At 39.5% G+C, this 12,647-nt stretch overlaps 1 protein-coding gene across 2 annotated transcripts in view; it reads right to left on the bottom strand.

The window, feature by feature from the left end:
• SFXN2 (sideroflexin 2) overlaps positions 1–12,647 on the bottom strand; it is a 148,402-nt gene that overhangs the window by 50,110 nt on the left and 85,645 nt on the right. For both annotated transcript variants that reach the window (XM_053696711.1, XM_053696710.1), the window contains exon 5: positions 1,578–1,653. In XM_053696711.1, the coding sequence (XP_053552686.1) occupies positions 1,578–1,653 (76 nt within the window). The remainder of the gene's footprint in view (positions 1–1,577; positions 1,654–12,647) is intronic.

Here is a 12,647-nt window from a genome sequence, read left to right as displayed (position 1 = left end):
CAGGTAATGGTCAGCAGGGCACAGTATGTAGGTAATGGCCAGCAGGGCACGGTATGTAGGTAATAGCCAGCAGGGCACGGTATGCAGGTAATGGTCAGCAGGGCACGGTATGCAGGTAATGGCCAGCAGGGCACGGTATGCAGGTAATGGCCAGCAGGGCACGGTATGCAGGTAATGGCCAGCAGGGCACGGTATGCAGGTAATGGCCAGCAGGGCACGGTATGCAGGTAATGGCCAGCAGGGCACGGTATGCAGGTAATGGCCAGCAGGGCACGGTATGCAGGTAATGGCCAGCAGGGCACGGTATGCAGGTAATGGTCAGCAGGGCACGGTATGCAGGTAATGGCCAGCAGGGCACGGTATGCAGGTAATGGCCAGCAGGGCACGGTATGCAGGTAATGGCCAGCAGGGCACGGTATGCAGGTAATAGCCAGCAGGGCACGGTATGCAGGTAATGGCCAGCAGGGCACGGTATGCAGGTAATGGCCAGCAGGGCACGGTATGCAGGTAATGGCCAGCAGGGCACGGTATGCAGGTAATGGTCAGCAGGGCACGGTATGCAGGTAATGGTCAGCAGGGCACGGTATGCAGGCAATGGCCAGCAGGGCATGGTATGCAGGTAACAGATAGCAGGGCACAGTATGCAGGTAACTGGCCAGCAGGGCACAGTATGCAGGTAACTGGCCAGCAGGGCACAGTATGCAGGTAACTGGCCAGCAGGGCAAAGTATGTAGGTAATGGATAGCAGGACACGGTATGCAGGTAACAGATAGCAGGGCACAGTATGCAGGTAATGGCCATCATGGCACAGTATGCAGGTAACGGCCAGCACTGAAGGAGACTGATGTGCCGCAGGAAGCCAGAGCCACTGTATTTAGCGCTGTGCAACGGCACAGAAAGGGTGAGTTTAGCAGCCTTTTTTTAGATCTGATAACGTAAACTCCCCTAGATTTTTAGTGATGGTAAATCCTAGCGTTTATTTAACGATTGGATTTACCATCAGTTTAAATAAACATTTTGTTTTTTTTGTATTCAGAGTTACATTACAGTAAAATAAAACAAAATAAAAATGATTAATTTGCATTTAATTGTTATTTAATTTCGCATAATTAAACAGTTTATGTGGAATTCAATTTTGAGTTTAATGTCCATTTAAATTCAGGATAAAATATACTACCAGAGAGACCTTTAATTAAATATTAACAGAAATAATCTCTAAGAAAATGTTATATAGAGGATTCATTTTGGAATCTTATTTTAGCGCTCAGTGTAATACTTTGTATGTGTAAAACAGTTGCAGATTAAAAAACGTTTAGTTTGTAGATGTCCCTTTCTAGGTGACCGAGCTATTATTGTGTCACCAAGTTAAGCTGTATGAGTTGAAAGGTTAACTAATTGTTCATCACATTCCGTATAGTAAGGTGAATAATGGGTAAAAGTATAAAAAGCTGAATGAATTCCTTGTTGGTTCAAATAAGTAACAAACAAATGAATGCCTAGAGGTATGTTGAACATTGGTTAAAAGGGCTGAGTACAGAATTCTCCACGTACAGAAGATGAAATCGGGTTTTCCATACCTTGGTATAAAGGTTCAGTCCTACTGCTGTGGCCAAGGCAGTGCTTGTAGCTGTGACATAAGCTACCCCAATCTGACTAGAAGACAAAAATAAATAAATATATTATTTGTTTTGATACTGCACTTCTGAATGTTTTCCTACCAATTTGGGAGTTGACCTTTCAGCCGCTGAGCATTAAAGGGACATTCTGGTCAAAATTTAAATGCACATAGATGAATGAAATTTTTGAACAGAAACATATTTGCAATATTCATGTATTGGCAAAAATGCTTCTAGTAAAAGTTATCACTGTTTTATGTTAGCATTTTTCTCTGCACGTGCATGTGAAGCATAGCTAGATATTCTCAGCACATCAGAATTTTAAATACTGCAGCTGCTCAGAGCTCCAGTGTGGCATGTATCATGTCAGCAATTAACAAATGGAGTCATTACCAGATGGTATAAGCACCTTAGGCTCTCTGAGCAAGCGCCGTTTTTAAAATGCTGGTGCACGGTGCATACTTAAATATACTTTTGAAACAGCTATAGCTTTTATTAGAAGCATCTTTGCTAAAACATGTATATTACACAAATACTTCTATTCAAAACTGAAATGCATCCATGGGGATTTCAATTTAAGCTGAAATGTCCCTTTAAAGGGACATTAAACACTAAATACATGCTAGATAGAATGATGCATTCAAAGAAAAGATTAGTCCATGAGTAACATGTAGATGTATTTTTTTAAAGTTTCATTCGTTTTTTAAAAAGTGACAAAATAAGTGTAAAGTTTTAGTGTCTATAAAACACTGGGAGCTGCCATGTTGTAACTTGTGTTACCTTCTCTGCTGTGGCCAATTAGGGTCAGTTATAAATAGGTCACTAGAGTGTGCAGCCAATGGTTGTGCTGGGTTTAACAGTGTTCTGCACTTCCATTTCTAACAGGAACTGAAAAGCTCACAATTTCAGAATGGAATTACAGGCAAAGAGGACAAATAAATAATGAAAGTATATTGCAGAGTTGTTTTATGTATACAATTTATCATTTTATATTACCATCTCAAAGTGTTTAATGTCCCTTTAATACAGCTGTATCAGTTGTGGATGAAAGTGATCAACAAAAAAAAGGAAATATCTTTCAATTGTACTTAATAAATAAAACTTCTTGTTCAAATGCCTCACTGGCTTAAAAGGTATGAAAGTCAAGATGAGACTTTCATGGTTCAGATACAGCATGCAATTTTAAGAGACGTTTCATTTTACTTCTGTTATCAAAATTACTTTATTCTCTTGGTATTCTTTTTTATAAAGCATACTTAGGTAGGCTCAGCAGCAGCAATGTAATACTGATAGCTAGCTGGTTATTGGTGGCTACACTTGTCTTGCCATCCAGCTAGCCCCAGTAGTTCATTGATGCTTTGGAGTTGACCTTAACTATACAGGTACTAAACACAAAGTTATATGGACACAACAGTACAACAATTAAAGGCTCTAGCACAGAGCTTTCCAAACTTTTTATGTTGGTGACACACTTTTTAGACCTACATCATTTCGCGACACAGTAATTCAGTTGTACTGGCAAACAGGAGGTTAAACGAACTTGTTTTAAGAGATACGGACACATACATAAATGATATAATAACGAAATATATTTACAAGTAACAGTATGTAATTATGTGCAAGAATTAAAAAAATGTTTAATAACACTAATAGCTACTTAATATTTTAATGGGATGTATGAGGTTGATGGGATGAACACAATTTCTAAATATTTGGTGGAATATCAGATAAAGACACTTGCATTTCATCATCAAGCATTTTTAAGCTTCCCCTTCCTATCCATATATCAAGAGCAGGAGTAGCAATGCACTACTGGGAGCTAGCTGCAAAAAAAACCCCACTTTGACTTCTGACTTTAGCCCAGCGTTTAAGCTGCTGCCCTCAGAGCTCTGCGAGTCCGACTGACTACTGCCCGTGCTGCAAACACACTGCTGTCCCACTCACTAACTACACATGCAGTCACGAGCCGATTGAGGAGACTACACGTGCAGTCAGGAGCCAATGTGCCGCCAATGGGAATAGTTTCAGTTCCCAATGAGCTGTGTCAATAGGTTAAGATGATCTGTGACCCACTAGGTATTAATCACGTGTCAACCACATGATATGCGTAGCAGGCAGGCGGAAAGTCAGAAACCAAAAAAAATTGTTGAAAAAAATTAAATTTAAAAAATTTTGTGCTGAAGCAGGGACACACCTAAACACAGCCGCCGACACACTAGTGTGTCCCGACACACAGTTTGGAAAGCACTGCTCTAGCACAATAAAACATTTTATTTTTTGCACTTTTGTTTCTATTTAAAAATTCACACACAAATAAATGGACCGCTCTTATTTTTCACTTACAAACATACAGTCTAAGGGCTCCATTTATAAACAACTAGGAAAGCTGTGCCCCCCCCCCCCATCTTCATGGCTAGCTGTTAGAATAGCACTAGACCAAAAAATAAAGAAAGAATTATGGCAGTGATATCCACTACCAGAAGAAAGACAGGGAATCAAGCACTCTTTATCTTTTATATACCTGTTGTAATTTATAATTCAAAAATTAAATTACAAAAACATGTTATAGAGACACTTCCTTACAGAAATTACTATACACCAAAACCTGGAAATAAACCACATAAATGTGCACTAGTGAAACCAAAAACTGGCATAAAAAAGAAAAGCGGATATATATAAGTAATGTCACTGGGAGATCGTAATCAATGGGTATATGAGGGACATGCAACACCTTTCCAGAGGGCAGCCCCAACTCAATGGAAGGGATGTGCTGTCATGGAATAATTAGGATCTATGTAAGCCTTCACTCACCCACAAATTATGGATTTAACCTGCATCAAATGTGTCTATAAAGTGCAAATAGTATACTGATTTAATACAGTACTAAACAATGCTATGTATACATACACTGGTTGCATATGGGTAACTACCCTTCATATCAGTGTTGAATCAAAAAGAGCTTGCTTTATATATGAAAGAGGCTGGTGCGTTGTTCCATATACGCTAATTAGACAGGCTTATGTTTCCATTTAAAGCAAAACCTCTAAGATGAATCAATGTAGCGTTCTTCTTATGCTTGCAACATTTTCCTGTTCCAGTCAGTTGGCCAAGTCATGTTAAATATCAGTGTTCTTGACTTTTTGAAAAAATGCCAAGCTTGCATTGTTAATATTGCATAAGCGATGAGGATTAGCCAACAGAAAAACAGTAGTGGACACCAGTATACGTTCGTAAACGCCAATTCCAAATAAAGCTGTGGGTGTGCAAGTGGCAGTATATGCAGAGGTTATAACGTAGCAATGGTTGTTGCAATTGCAAAGAAAACAACTTTGCTGTTCATAATGGCAATCCTTCCCCACTTCAAAAGCACTCAGCGGTAATTAAAAGTTCCACTCACATACCTAGGTGCTGGGTTTCGCCGAGGAATTATATTTCATCCAGAATCCTCTGTTAGTAGGAGCAACCAGTATCATATGCATGTAAACTGAACAATTGCAGTCTCACCAGCAGGCCGCGCAAAGCGTGCGTGACGTCACGGGCATGCGTGACGTGCACGGCCTGCTGGTGAGACCGCAAATGATGACAGCCTGCACTGAAAAAGCTAAAAATTTGCATCTGCAGCTTGAAAAATGAAGACTTAAAAATGTTGCAGGTTAATTCATTTTCTTGCCTACATATTTTGTTTCTGATTTTAAATACTATGTATATCCTCTGAAAGTTATTTCAAATGCTAATCCTTAAATGTAATATTTTTATAGCTTTACATTTTTTATTTTATTTATGCGTACCTGATAAATGTATTCTTATACTGAGTCCACAAGTCATATATCTTCTGGGATTAAACTTGAGTCCACTAGGAGGCAAGCAAAATTCCCAACACACCAAAAGCTTTTAATCCCTCCCACTTCTCTGTACTTCTCATTCTAACGTATAGCCAAGCAGAGAGGAGATCAGGAAAACCGGAAAGGACAAAACAGGAGCAAGTCTGAACTGTCACCAACAAGAACAGTATATAAAAAAAAAAAAAAAGGCGAGGGTCGAAAGGACTCTCACCACCATGAAATTAAAGGGACAGTCAACACAAAAATAGTTGTAACATATATCTATAAAGTTGCCCTAGATCGTTTTTTTCCAAATATATGCCAGTTTTTAAAGATAATCAGCTTTCAAGTTAAATCACTTACTTTTCCCCCTGCTGCTGTTTTAAAATGTCCATGTAGCTTCGCCCTTTTTTCGTCATCTGTGACATCATTAAAATCCTGTGTTCCTGTTATTGTTCTAAGTTACCCGTAACCTGTTTTTTGCACATGCGCAATGCGCCTATTGTACTCTGGGCACTTTTTCACAGGATTATAGGCGCACAGCAGCTGGGGATCAATAAAGTTGTTTTATGAAACATAATAAAACATTTTATATTACAGTCTCAAAGGTGTTTTGTGTCCCTTTGACTGTGATGCAATTTAGATTATTTATTATGTGGTTTCTAAGTGAACCTTCAGTTACATAATATATAAGTGATTTAATGGAGAACCTTTGGCGCAAGTACCGGCTCTCACATAGAACAGTGAGAACGCTCATTACTAGTCTGCATTCTAATAATTATTGTGAGGAGGAGACATTTTAAACATAAAATACAAAAAGACAATGCTCTTATGTATTGTGAGAGTTTTTATTGCACTATTGCTAAAATTAATTTTTCAGAATATTTGTTCCTTAAAGGGCCATAATACCCAAATGTTGAAACACTTGAAAGTGATGCAGCATAGCTGTAAAAAGCTGACTAGAAAATATCACCTGAACATCTCTATGTAAAAAAGAAAGATATTTTACCTCAAAAGTTCCTCAGTAGCCACATCCCATTGTAAAGGATTTCTAAGCAGCATATTAATATTAGTAGTACATCTGTCCTGGGACAGCTGAAAGGATGAGCCTCGTGAACTCTCATATTATTTCACCAATCAGGTAAAGGAAGTTTACTATGAAATCTCATGAGAGTTAAGTCAAATCTCATGAGATCACAGTAAGAGTTCATGACCTCAGCACTGCTGATGCTGATTGGCTGCTGTTCATTTCTTCATTATTATTTTTTTTTACCTGCAGCTGGGAGCAGCTGAGTATAACTTTTTACACAGAACTTACTCTGCTGAGCTGAGGAGATTGTGAGGTAAAATATCTTCCTTTTTTACATAGAGATGCTCAGGTGATATTTTCCTGTCAGCTTTTTACAGTTATACTGCATCAGTTTCAAGTGATTTAGCATATGAGTATTATGTACCTTTAAAGATTCAGGCAAACTGAGGGTATTTTGTTAGTGAATGTGACCAGGGAAAACTAAACGGTGAAGAAATAATTCTAGACTTGTGCAGCATCGAAAAGTTCAGTTTGCCTGAATCTTTAAGGAACAAATATTCTGAAAAATTAATTTTAGCAATAAAAAAAAAATATTAAATAAAGATAGAAAGAGAACGAAGAAAAATTGATAATAGGAGTAAATTAGAAAGTTGCTTAAAATGACATGCTCTATCTGAATCATGAAAGAATAAAAAAATGGGTTTAGTGTCCCTTTAATCAAACCACTAACTAAGTACAAGTTATGTAGATGTAAATCCTTAGATTTGTTTTGGAGATGGACATATTAAAATAACATCAATCTCCAGATTAATATTATGAGAAGACACTACCTTAAAGTGCCAGTAAACCTAGAAAATAATGTTATATAATTCTGCACATAGTGCAGAATTCTATAACATTATTTTAGTGCTAGCTTTATGTAACCTAATATTGCCGGGCATTTTTTTTTAAAAAAAGAGCATTTTTCAGACCCGCCCTCTGTGCTCTACTGAGCTGGTCTGGTATTCCCTCAGAGCGCATCTGGCCAGCTGTCAAGTCACAGCCTGGTCCGACCGCGTCATTACTCTCAATGTAGCCTACTCCTGCTCTGTCTGACAGCGGGAGTGAGCTATATTGAGAGTAATGGCGCGGCCGGCCGGACTGTGACTAGACAGCTGGCCAGATGCGCTCTGAGGGAAAACCAGACCCGCTCAGTAGAGCACAGAGGGCGGGTCTGAAAAACCCTCTTTTTTAAATAAAAAATGTCCGGCAATATTAGGTTACATAAAGCTAACACTAAAATAATGTTATATAATTCTATGTGCAGAATTATATAACATTATTTTCTAGGTTTACTGGCCCTTTAAGTAAAAAAAAAAACAGTGGATCCTGAGAACTACCTTATCTTGATTAAAAATTAGATAAGGGGCCTCACAAAAACGTGCAGAAAGTTACGACACTCTTCTAGCATAGGGTCAAAAGGAGCAACCTAGAACATTTTTAAAACCAAACAGATTCCAAGGAGAAGACCCTGCCTGTTTAACAACCAGTCTAAATTTTATGAAAGCCTGGACAAAGGCCTGAAAGTCAGGAAACCTAGTTAGCTTCTATTGATACAAAGAAAGAGCCAATATCTGGACCTTTAAAGAACTAGCTGACATGCCCTTCTCCAAACCATCCTGAACAAACTGAAGGACCCTAGGAATCCTAAAAGATTCCCAGTGACACTCTTTAGTATCATACCAAGAAATACAAAACTTTCCACACCTTGTGATAAATCTTTCTTGTAGTAGTAATGACTGACTCAATCTCCAAGCTGTCAAACTTAGAGCTTTGAGATCTGGATGTAAGAAAGGACCTTGAATCAGTAGATCTTTTCCTAATGGCAGAGACCAAGGCGGAAAGCTCAACTTCTGAACCAAAACCCCATGTACCAAGCCCTGTGAGGCAAGGCTGGAGCAATCAGAATTACTGATACCTTCTCCTGCCGTATTTAAGCAATTATTCTGGAAAGCAGATCAAACGGAGGAAACCGGTAAATGAGACAAAATTCCAAGGGACCACTAGTGCATCTACTAGTTCTGCCTGGGGATCCTGAGATCTGGCAGAATTGCTGGGTAAATTGGGATTCAATCAAGAGGCCATCAGATCTATGTCTGGTAGACCCTTCTGCTCATAATATGATTGAAGATTTTCTGATTGTGAGCTGCTGGTGCAATGCTGCTGGTGCAATGCTCTCTTGTGAGCTGCTGGTGCAATGCTGAATACGGCGAGCGCATTGCTCGCCGTATTCAGCGAGGTCTGTCGGACCTGATCCGCACTGTCGGATCAGGTCCGACAGGCCTTGATAAATAGAGGCCTAAGTCCTGACGCAGAGTCCTGTTCCTCAGAAAAAGTTCTCCCTCAGAAAAACACTCAGATTCATTAGATTCTGACGCCTTAAATACCCCCAAAGGCTTATTTGCCTTAAATGGATACTAAACCCAAATTTTTTTCTTTCATGATTCAGATAGCGCATGCAATTTTAAGCAACTTTCTAATTTCCTCCTATTATCAATTTTTCTTCATTCTCTTGCTATCTTTATTTAAAAAGCAGGAATTGAAAGCTTAGTAGCCAGCCTATTTTAGGTTCAGCACCCTGGATAGCGCTTGCTTATTGGTGGCTACATTTAGCAAACCAATAAGAAAGCATAACACAGGTTCTCAACCAAAAATGAGTCGGCTCTTAAGCTTTACATTCCTTTACAAGAGAACGAAGAAAAATTGATAATAGGAGTAAATTATAAAGTTGCTTAAAATTGCATGCTCTATCTGAAACATTAAATAAAAAAAATGTGGGTTGTTTCCCTTTAAGAGAAGAAGGTAAACCTGACTCTGCAACAAATATAGCCTCAAAGTGAAGGGGTTTTTGCTTACTTGAAGGCTGCATTGCTGCCAACACCTCAGTGATATGCAAATAGAAGAAAAGAGAGAGCGCACAGAAAGACTCAAGTGTAAATTTTATTTGCACATATGCACACAATTTATGTTGCACTTAGTAGATAAAAGTTTAAAATAGCATTCAGGGAAAAGCGCTCACTCCTCAGCGTTACCCGCCTCACACTGCAGCCTAAGATGTCAGTGTCTCCAGATATTACAGTTGGGAGCGTCCACACAGGGTTTTCCGGATACCCTGTCTGCTCGTTGACTCAAAAGGAGGACGAGTTGTGCTTCGGTGGTGGCGTCGGACCCGTCAGCTGGTACCTGATGCGTTTCCCCCGATCAGCGGCTGGGCTTTTTCAAACCTCAACCTCAGTGATAATTGACCAGAGATATTCTCTGAATCCCGGTGAAAATTAATATGACCCCCCTGAGAAACACTCAGAGGAGAACAATGACCTTGAGTAAAAAGGGAAAAACGTTGTCTAGAGTTAGATACACCCTCTAAGGATTTAAGAACATAACTTGGCAAGAGGACAAACCAGATTTTTTTTTGCATAATATGCACTTTGTTTGGGAAGGAAAATGGTCTGAAGATCATCCCTCTAAGGGATCAGACAAAATAGATGTAGAGGGAACAGTTCTAGCCTCCTCCATAATTAGTTTTAAGAAAAAGTACACACAGAGAATGCAAATAATCCCTATAACAAGGAATAATATTGCAAGCTAGTAGTACAATACAATGAACAGTGTGCAATAAATAGAGGCAAAAAATAAAAGAGCACAAGGCTCTCCATTACAATAACCCAAAGTGAAAATATCACACGTCTACTAAAGTAATAATCATAATAAACTATCGACAAACTATGAAAACTGCATAGAAACTACTGGTGTGCTAGCTAGGCACCCTTTACCTCCGTGGCTGCTGAGCTTCTAAGCGAGAGCTAAAGATGGCTGACGCTGAGGAAACAAAGTAGAAAAAAAGGAAAATGCAGAAGTGGTAAAAGACTATAACTATAGTGTGCCCGGTGTTTGAAAAAGACTAGCTGGGCGTAACAAACAAGTTGAGATCAAGGCAATAGCGCACCTGAAGCCATCCAGGAGTGTAGCGTTTCCTCTACCTGGCTTCTAAATAAAAAGCAAGCCTGGACCTCCTTTATGAGCCACTTGCAGCAGATAATCCCATATAAAAGTATAGTGCACCTTTGAAGCAAGTGTATAGCCACCAACAAGATCTCCACACTGCTTTGGGGCCCAAATAAAACGCCACAAGATAAGCAGAAGGTCTAAACCGCTACTGTGGCCTACTAATGGCCCAACTAACCCACAGCCTCACTGCATGACCTAAAGGGGCTAAGGGACATCAAGTGACACTCCATCAAGGGTAAGAAGACCCCCTGCTCCCATCCTTAGGGGGAAGGCCCCACTGACTCCTCTATACAACTATATTGTCTATTGGCGCAAATAGCCACACTAAAGGGCCTCATATAACCCATAAATGTATCTCCCCCCAAACCGCTGTGGTAGGGCAACAGTGCTGCTTCATGAATATTCACAGTTGGGTTTTTGGATCCACAACATAGCACTGTATTTGAATGCTGCATGACCCACCGTCAGTCATATCTACACCCTTGCAGCTGCAGATCTCTATTATAAAATTATTTCTCTGTCCCTAATCTCCATTCTGGCATAACTCCCCAGGCTGACACCCAGGGAATATTTAGTACCATTTATTACAAATCATTTCTTAAAGATATACAGAAGAATATACTTCTCTTATCTATATCCTGCTTGATAATACTTATTGTACTCTACTATTAATGTATTATGTCTCAGTCTATAAAAAGAAACTGAAAGCTGCTTTAGAACAAAAGACAACTGTTGTTGATCACTTTAGAGACTTGCCTTCTCCAAACCCTCCCTCACTACGGGGTGCTCACTCCTCAAAAGCTACTCTGACAATACGGAAGACCTTCAATTGTCATCAAATGATACAATGGCCTTAAATATTGTAGATGTGTTAACCCAACGCATGAACCAAATGCAAGATTCGCTCACAAAAGCGATAAAAGGCTCTGCAGCAGAGCTCCGTAGAGACATTACAGCTATCAGAGAAAGAACTGACGCTCTGGAATGAAAGCATGAGGACTTAGCTGTAGATCATGCTAACCATATATCTTACTCCCAAAATTTGGCTACACAGATCTTGGACCTTGAACTTAAACTCGCAGACATGGAGGACAGATCCAGGAGGGACAATTTGAGATTTAGAGGGGTTCCTGAAGACATCGGACCTGCTGATCTAAAGAAATTTATTGTAGACCTGTGCCATCATCTAGTTACGAACTAGACCCTCCAGGGCTAATCTTGGATAGAGACTAAAGAGTCCCAAGACCATGCAATGTGTCCAAAGACAAACCAAGGGAAGTCTTGACCAGAATTAATTTCTTTACACATAAGGAATGGATCCTATGTGAAATGGCCAATAACCCAAATCTACCTGAGAAGTACCAGTCTATTGCTGTATTTCCTGATATCTTGGCCTACACCTTGCAAAAAAGTAGAACTTTTCGGGTCATCACTCGAGTTCTAAAAAAAGAATATTCACTATAGATAAATTGATAATCTGTAAAGAGGGCTCCACCCACACAACCATGACACCAAAGGAAGGCTTGACTCTACTTAAGGACCGGAAGAGGTTTAATATTCTTGGTTTGAGTTTGACCAATGTTTATAAAGAATTTATAGTTATTACGTTTTGCATTCATTTTGTGCTATAAGAAGGGATGGAACAATTCTTTCCATGCTCCCTAGTTTGTATTTCTTTTTATCCAGAGATCCACCCCCCTTCCAGAAACTACAGGACCCTAATTATCATACAATTTCACCTCAGTCTCTGAAATAAGACTTAAACATGAGTCCTTATATTACAATTAAAGTAATGATAAGGTATAGTTAACCAGGTAACTTCCCTTCCCTGTAGGGTGTCAGTACTACATATTATATACATATTTAGTCACCTAACTACCCTTCCCTCAAACTGTATACTCTCTCATCCCCTTAAAGGGGACCGTGGAGGTCTAATCTTAATTGTAGTTGCCAGGGCGATCTAGAAATATCAAGTGTGATAACCTTATCAGCTGATCCCCTTCTGGAGAACAGGATTAGTAATCCTCCCTTTCTGTAGCCCTATTCCCTTCCCGCTCCCTCCCTATTTACCCTCACTATTCCCATACCCCCCCTTTTTGTGTTTTTTTTTCTCTCTCTAGCCTTTGACCCAAT

This window comes from Bombina bombina, unplaced genomic scaffold, assembly GCF_027579735.1.
Source record: "Bombina bombina isolate aBomBom1 unplaced genomic scaffold, aBomBom1.pri scaffold_422, whole genome shotgun sequence".
Taxonomy (NCBI): domain Eukaryota; kingdom Metazoa; phylum Chordata; class Amphibia; order Anura; family Bombinatoridae; genus Bombina; species Bombina bombina.
Note: the sequence above shows the minus strand (reverse complement) of the source record. Positions and strands in the feature narration are given on the sequence as shown.